Below are 8,561 nucleotides of genomic sequence, written 5' to 3' on the forward strand. Positions count from 1 at the left end.
TTCTTGGAGTTTTTCCCTTCGCTTTCATCGTCTCATTCCGGAAAGAGAGAGAGAGAGAGAGAGAGAGAGAGAGAGAGAGAGAGAGAGAGAGAGAGAGAGAGAGAGTTTGGATTAAAATTTCACTCCCTTTTTGCATCAGGACTGACGAAGGAGGGAAAAGGAGGTATCGTTCAATTCTTTGGTTCCTTATTCGAAGTTGGTCAGTGGAATTAGGAGTTACCCGAAATGCTTTAGTAGATTCACATCAACCGTGCATTCGATGTTTCTCAGCTAGTCCCTTACGACGCTCTTGATTGGCTGTTTGATAAGCAAAACTCACAGCCCTGGCGATTGGCTTATTAACAGCCAATCAGGAGCTTCGTAAGGGACGGCCTAGACTTCAGATGCACGGTTGATGTGAATCTACTATATCTAGCCCACGAGAACACACCCATATACATACATGTAAATAAATTCTTCTGTTAAAACACGATACGTCTCAAGCATAAAAGGCCCATTAAAACACTCTGGTTTAAAGCTAAGGACTACTATATTTCGGTGGACTGACTCCCCCCCGCCCCATAAATCTAAGGAGTGCAATGTATTCACCTTAGTTGATAAGGGTTGGGAACTTAGTCCACCGAAATATAGTCCTTAGCTTAAAACCAGTGTTTAATGGGCCTTTTATACTTGAGAGATACGTATATATACATGTGTATATAGAATATATGTGTATATATATAATTACCTATTATATATATACATTTATTTATATTGGATGAAAAGGAAATTTGTTTAAGCATCCGTCAAAAATTCACATACATTCGTCTGTAACTTAACAAATTCAGACAAATGCGTCTAGCAATAGTGCTAATTTGTTATTTTAGCGTTTTTTTTTAAACGAGCAAACTTCTTTCCATACAAAACTCTTACACGAACTCTCCTATGCAAACTCATGCAATAGCAGTTGCATTATTTTCCATTCGCCAGAACAACCCAGTCTGAATATTCAACGAAATACTCTCGCGGAATTAAAACACCATCTTCGGAACTCCTGCCTCTGCTGAAACAATGAGAGGGGGAATTGAATTATCTTCTTCTTCTGAAGAGGAGGAGGCTGGGGAGGCTGCATCAACAAACACTCAAGCAATGAATCTCTCTCTCTCTCTCATACACACACAGTTTTATATATATCTCTCTCAACCTCACATACCCCCACATACATTTCCTGTCTGCATGTCTGTCTGTCTGTCTGTCTCTCTGTCTCTTATATATTGCCTCTCTCTCTCTCTCTCTCTGTCATATATATATATATATATATATATATATATATATATATATATATATATATATATATATATATATATATAAGGTGCTAAAAAAGACGCCAAAATATAGAAAGTAAGTACTATATTTCAGAGGACTGCTGCTGACTCTCTCTTCATATAGGTAAAGAATGAAAAAAGTTACAGAAAAAGGCGCGATATATATATATATATATATATATATATAGTACTATATATATATATATATAGATATATATATATATATGTAATATTAATATATATTATTATATATATATATATATATATATATATATATATATATATATATTACACCCACTCTCTCTCTCTCTCCGTGTCTGTCTTCGTAACGAACGGAATTGTTGTTGTTCCAGTACAAAAGAAAGACAACCGTCCATGATTGCAAATGAGCTCTGCTATTCACGCTCTGCATTGCCTTATTTTTATAATTAGACTAAGAGACTTCCAAAAAGCTGATCGCATCAAAAGAAATAACATAAATTTATTTACTGCTTTACGTAGAATGTAAATATATGAGAAAAATTTAATCCTATTCTCTTTTTCATACTATCAACTTGATGGGAATCTGCATGATATTATTTATTGGTTTGGTACAGACGTCCTTAAAAATACTGCCCGACTTTCACCAGTTTTTGCAATCACTTTGTGAGGAAAAGCAGCTAAACCTATTCCCTGTTTACTTTGAATCACTTGTTCATACTATCAACGTGATGAGAATCTTTATAATCAATATTTATAGGCTTGGGTACAAAATGTCCCCAAAAAAATACTGGCTTGGCCTTCACCAGTTCTGCAATCGCTTTGTGAGAAAAGCAGCTAAACATCTTCCTTGTTTTTACTTTGAATCAATTGTTCTTACTACACCTTGATGAGAATCTGTATAATTATATTTATAGGGCTTGGTACAAACATCCGAAAACAAAAATACTCGCTGGCATCACCAGTTTGTGAGAAAAATGTCTAAACTTTTCCATGTTCTTTTTGCCAGACGTTCGTGACTTGTAAGCAGTTATTACTTGCTGACACAACGTCTTGATTGCATGGAGGAGGGTATGTAAAAGTTTTGAGGTAAAAAGATGCTAAAAGAAACAGTCTATTTTTGCCAACACAAGACTTCTCACAGCTTTTACGTAAACCAGTTACAGGCTCATTCTCTCTCTCTCTTTCTCTTCTTAGTATTTAGGAGTTTCCTCTTTGAGGGAGTGACTCATGAGTGATAGAGACACTACAGTCACTGCCAAATTCATACTTGAGGCGTTTAATCGTGGAGGGCCCCTGTGAAAATGACTGTCAAAACTGTCATCACATTTCCTATGTCTTCTTGAGATTACCACAAAACTGCTCCTGCTGTATTTATGCAATTTAAAATTAACTGAGATGCATTAGGATTTCCCAGTCTCAATGCTTCTGATATAATCCATAACAGGGAACACTGATCTTTTAACTAATTATTGATTATTATTATTATTATTATTATTATTATTTTTTTTTTTGTTTTTTTTTTTTTTTTGCTCTATCACAGTCCTCCAATTCGACTGGTGGTATTTATAGTGTGGGGTTCCGGGTTGCATCCTGCCTCCTTAGGAGTCCATCACTTTTCTTACTATGTGTGCCGTTTCTAGGATCACACTCTTTCTGCATGAGGCCCGGAGCTACTTCAGCCTCTAGTTTTTCCAGATTCCTTTTCAGGGATCTTGGGATAGTGCCTAGTGCTCCTATGATTATGGGTACGATTTCCACTGGCATATCCATATCCTTCTTATTTCTATTTTCAGATCTTGATACTTATCCATTTTTTCCTCTCTTTTCTCTATTCAACTCTGTGTCCATGGTATTGCGACATCAATGAGTGATACTTTCTTCTTGACTTTGTCAATCAACGTCACGTCTGGTCTGTCTTTTTGCACGTATCACCCTATCCGTTCTGATACATAGTCCCCAGAGGATCTTTGCCTGATCGGTTTTTCTATCACTCCTCAGGTTGGTGCTCGTACCACTTATTATTGCAAGGTAGCTGGTGTTTCTTGCACAGGCTCCAGTGGAGGGAGGGCTTTTGCCACTGGAATCATGCCTCTTTTGTACTGTTTCTGTGCAAGTGCCGGGCATTCACTTGCTATGTGGTTTATGGTTTCATTTTTCGTATTGCACTCCTACATATGGGAGAGATGTTATTTCCGTCTATCATACTTTGAACATATCTGGTTCTTAGGGCCTGATCTTGTGCCGCTGTTATCCATTCCTTCAGTTTCCTTCTTTAGCTCTCCCCTCTGTAGCCATTGCCAATTGTCATCGCTGGCTAGTTCTTTAGTCTGTCTCATGTATTGTCCGTGCATTGGTTTGTTGTGCCATACCTCTGTTCTTTCTGTCTTTCTCCTTGTCTCTGTATATTTCTGGGTCTTCGTCTACTTTTATTAGTCCTTCTTCCCATGCACTCTTTAGCCACTCGTCTTCACTGGTTTCAGATATGTTGCCCCAGTGCTCTGTTTTCGATGTTGACGCAGTCCTCTATACTTAGTTAGTCCTCTCCCTCCTTCCTTTCGTGTTGATTGATATCGTATGTCCCGTACATTTGGCTCTTGGGTGTAGTGCTTTGTGTATTGTCATATGTTTTCCGTTTTTTCATGATCTATGCTGCGGAGTTCTGCCTTGCGGTCCATTCCACTATTCCTGCCGCTGTATTTCGAGTTAACTGGCACTGCCCATGTGTTTGGATGGATTTTATCAATATTCCGGCGTTGAGTTTTTGACTTGAGTATCGCCTTGAGTCTCTGCATAATATTCTTTCCTGAGCGTGTCCTTCATATCTTGGTGTTTTATATCTCCTCCTTCCATTATTCCCAGGTATTTGTATCCTGTCTCATCTATGTGTTTGATGTTGCTGCACCCATCTGGTAGCTTTATTTATTCCCTTGCAGTTCTCGTTACTTTTGCCCTTTTTGTAATGTTTGACTAAGGGCGGCATTTTTTCTAGTTCCAAACCTCCATCCTGATGTCCCCAGATACAATCCTTACAGTCTGGATTAGGGTATCTATTTCCTTGATGCTCTTACCATACAGCTTGATGTCGTCCATGAACATCAGATGGTTGATTTTGTTGCCTCTTTTCTTGAGTTGGTACCCGGCAATCCATCTTCTGTAGTACTTTTGTCATGGGAATCATGGCTACTACGAAGAGTAGTGGGGACAGTGAGTCACCCTGGAAGATCCCTCTCCTCCATATTAACCTCTGCTAGTCTTATTCCAGAGCTTGTAAGTATTGTATTCCAGTTGCGCATTGTGAGGAAGCTGATGGTATTTTCCTCTGCCCCATATATTTTCAGGCATTCTATTAGCCATGTGTGTGGTATCATTATTATTATTATTATTTTTTTTTTTTTATTTTTTTTGCTCTATCACAGTCCTCCACCTTCGACTGGGTGGTATTTATAGTGTGGGGTTCCGGGTTGCATCCTGCCTCCTTAGGAGTCCATCACTTTTTCTACTATGTATGTGCCGTTTCTAGGATCACACTCTTCTGCATGAGACCTGGAGCTACTTCAGCCTCTAGTTTTTCTAGATTCCTTTTCAGGGATCTTGGGATCGTGCCTAGTGCTCCTATGATTATGGGTACGATTTCCACTGGCATATCCCATATCCTTCTTATTTCTATTTTCAGATCTTGATACTTATCCATTTTTTCCCTCTCTTTCTCTTCAACTCTGGTGTCCCATGGTATTGCGACATCAATGAGTGATACTTTCTTCTTGCCCTTTGTCAATCAACGTCACGTCTGGTCTATTTTGCACGTATCACCCTATCCGTTCTTTGATACCATAGTCCCAGAGGATCTTTGCTGATCGTTTATTATTATTATTATTATTATTATTATTATTATTATTATTATTTTTATTATATAGGAGGTTGTTGGTGTGCGCTGGGGCTGCTGTCTCCCCAACCCTCCTGATCCACTACCTACCTCGCCCCAACCTGAGCCAGATAAACAGGCTTGCAGTAGGAGGGTGGATGTCTCCCCTACCCACCCGTTCCCCTACCAACACCACCCACACCTAGGGTGGACAAAGCGGTTTGCATGGTTGGGTGAGTGCGTCATGTCTCCCTTACTGCCACTCAGGGGAGGACAAACGAGATCAGATTCTCCAATTCGACTGGGTGGTATTTATAGTGTGGGGTTCCGGGTTGCATCCTGCCTCCTTAGGAGTCCATCACTTTTCTTACTATGTGCGCCGTTTCTAGGATCACACTCTGCTGCATGAGTCCTGGGGCTTCTTCAGCGTCTAGTTTTTCTAGATTCCTTTTCAGGGATCTTGGGATCGTGCCTAGTGCTCCTATGATTATGGGTACGATTTCCACTGGCATATCTCATATCCTTCTTATTTCTATTTTCAGATCTTGATACTTATCCATTTTTTCCCCTCTCTTTCTCTTCTACTCTGGTGTCCCATGGTATTGCGACATCAATGAGTGATACTTTCTTCTTGACTTTGTCAATCAACTTCACGTCTGGTCTGTTTGCACGTATCACCCTATCTGTTCTGATACCATAGTCCCAGAGGATCTTTGCCTGATCGTTTTCTATCACTCCCTCAGGTTGGTGCTCGTACCACTTATTACTGCAAGGTAGCTGATGTTTCTTGCACAGGCTCCAGTGGAGGGCTTTTGCCACTGAATCATGCCTCTTTTTGTACTGGTTCTGTGCAAGTGCCGGGCATTCGCTTGCTATGTGGTATGGTTTCATTTTTCGTATTGCGCTTCCTACATATGGGAGAGATGTTATTTCCGTCTAATCATACTTTGAACTATCTGGTTCTTAGGGCCTGATCTTGTGCCGCTGTTATCATTCCTTCAGTTTCCTTCTTTAGCTCTCCCCTCTGTAGCCATTGCCATGTGTCATCGCTGGCTAGTTCTTTAGTCTGTCTCATGTAATGTCCGTGCATTGGTTTGTTGTGCCAGTCCTCTGTTCTGTCTGTAATTCTCCTGTCTCTGTATATTTCTGGGTTATATTTCTGGGTCTTCGTCTACTTTTATTAGTCCTTCTTCCCATGCACTCTTTAGCCACTCGTCTTCACTGGTTTTCAGATATTGCCCCAGTGCTCTGTTCTCGATGTTGACGCAGTCCTCTATACTTAGTAGTCCTCTCCCTCCTTCCTTTCGTGTTATGTATAGTCTGTCCGTATTTGCTCTTGAGTGTGTGCTTTGTGTATTGTCATATGTTTCCTGGTTTTCTAATTTATTATTATTATTATTGTTATTATTATTATTATTATTATTATTATTATTATTATTATTATTATTATTATTATTATTATTATTATTATTTGAAGGTAGGAGACCCTCTCTCAAACATGTTTTGTTAAAGATGATGGCAGCATCAGTGGATTTGATTTTATATATGGTCTTTTCAATTCTTCTTATTATCTTCTCATCAGGGCTGATACTTTGCTAATAGCTTGCCGATGTCATATCTCGGTTAAAGAAATGTTTTCTAAAAATAATAATTTATTGATATGATAACAAAAGTGGTTAACAAATCTTAGTCTAAGGGCGTAACGAAATTCCAACGTTTCCAACCGTATCATCGGTTCATTATCAAGGAAAGGTGAGCGTGAACTGATTGGAATGGGTTGTTGTTGTTGTTGAAGATTAAGCTGGCTTTATGCCAGCACGGGCTCTTGCTCAAGAGCAGCCCGTAGGTCATTTTTAAGGATATGAGGTGAGCCTTTATTTATGATTCTATGGGTTATGCATATGAGATGGTATGATTTAAAAAAGAAAGGAAAGGTGAACAGGCAAGGTTAGAAACCCCTTTAAACCCTAAGGTACTAGTAGAAGATAAAGATCGATAGCAGCGAGTCCTGGCGAGTCAGAGTAGCCAGTAAGGAATTCGAAAAATTTATAGTCGTAGAAAAACGGAAAAAAGCACATAACTCTACGGAGTTCAAGTACCACATTTCACTTTACGATAATAGAAAAAAAGCGCCGATCGTTAGCAATAGAGATTTGACGAGAGAAAACGAAAATATTATCAGTTTTTAGAGAAAGCAAAACAAAAGTAAACAACAGCTTAAGCGGTAGTTATTAGTGACAGTTGAAATATTCGGTCGTTAGACGTGAGGCGGCCGAAAACCGGGTGGGGGGGGGGGGGGGGGGGAGGAAGGATAATGAGTAGTAGAAAAAGATAATTACCCACTAATCAGTAGAGCAATTAATGCGTGTGTCTTCTTCGATCAACACGGTACTCTGGTCCGAGGAGGAAATCTGGTAGTAGTATACTCTTTGATTTAGTATATTCAGAATGTACTTTCTTTGCCAGCGAAGATGAATTACTTTGTCTTGCATCTATGACAATATCCTGTAGTAATTCAAAAAATTCTTAGCTGGTGAGAAGAACCTTGTTGGTGTATTTCTCATGCATCACGAGCTTGAAAAACGCTGTGGGTAAATTGTGGGTCTGACACTCCACCTGTTTCACTGGCTTTTCCTCGGTCTGGGTTATTGCCTCGCTGTATGTGGGTCCTTCTGTCAACATTTCTTCGGTGATTTCGTCGGGAGATTCTTCGGTTCGAGTTGCTGCCTCAACACGTAAGGCAGGAATCGATGATGCAGGGGTTGAGGGAATAAACTTAGGGGTCGGGGGGGTTGGAGAGGGTTTGGGAGGTTGGAGGGAGGGAAAGGATGAGGGGTTGGGGATGTAATGATGAGGTTTGGGGTGTTCTGCAGGGGAAGGTTGAAGAGTTTGTGGTGGAGGTGGTCGATTCGTTCTTGGATCAATTCGTGGCTCACATGGTGGTCGTCTTGGGGGATATGGTTGTCGTTCTCGAGGTCTTGCTGGCGGTGGGGAAATGCCCTTCATCCTCCAGATTTTTTCCAGTCTGACAGGGCACCCCTTGAACCATGCATGATGTGACTGGTGGCAGTTTGGGCATCCAGCCCCCGTGATGCAGGACCCTCTCAAGAAAACTAACGTTGTCTTCCAATACAAATGCCCTGTCCGGGAATGCCCTGGCGCCTACATTGGTATGACAACGATGCGATTTCCAAGAGGATATCCTGCCACGCTCAGGAAGGCGTCATTCATAACCATGCAAAAAACGTCCACAATACCAGGATAACTCGGAAGGACATTATTCCTAATATCGGTATTATCGATAAGGTGGCAGACCACCGTCGCCTCCGCCTCTTAGAGGCCCTACACATCGGGAAGGAGAGACCCAGCCTCAACACCACTCAAGAGACTTCACTCCTCCCGACGGTGGCGCG

General features: G+C 40.6%; 1 protein-coding gene across 1 annotated transcript; it reads right to left on the reverse strand.

Moving 5' to 3' along the window:
• Window positions 1–7,674: 7,674 nt before the first annotated feature.
• LOC135195265 (uncharacterized) lies at window positions 7,675–8,154 on the reverse strand. Its single transcript, XM_064221525.1, has one exon. The coding sequence runs from the start codon at window positions 8,152–8,154 to the stop codon at window positions 7,675–7,677; it is 480 nt and encodes a 159-aa protein (XP_064077595.1).
• Between the last annotated feature and the right edge of the window lie 407 nt (window positions 8,155–8,561).

The sequence above is a fragment of the Macrobrachium nipponense genome, chromosome 16, assembly GCF_015104395.2.
Source record: "Macrobrachium nipponense isolate FS-2020 chromosome 16, ASM1510439v2, whole genome shotgun sequence".
NCBI lineage: Eukaryota > Metazoa > Arthropoda > Malacostraca > Decapoda > Palaemonidae > Macrobrachium > Macrobrachium nipponense.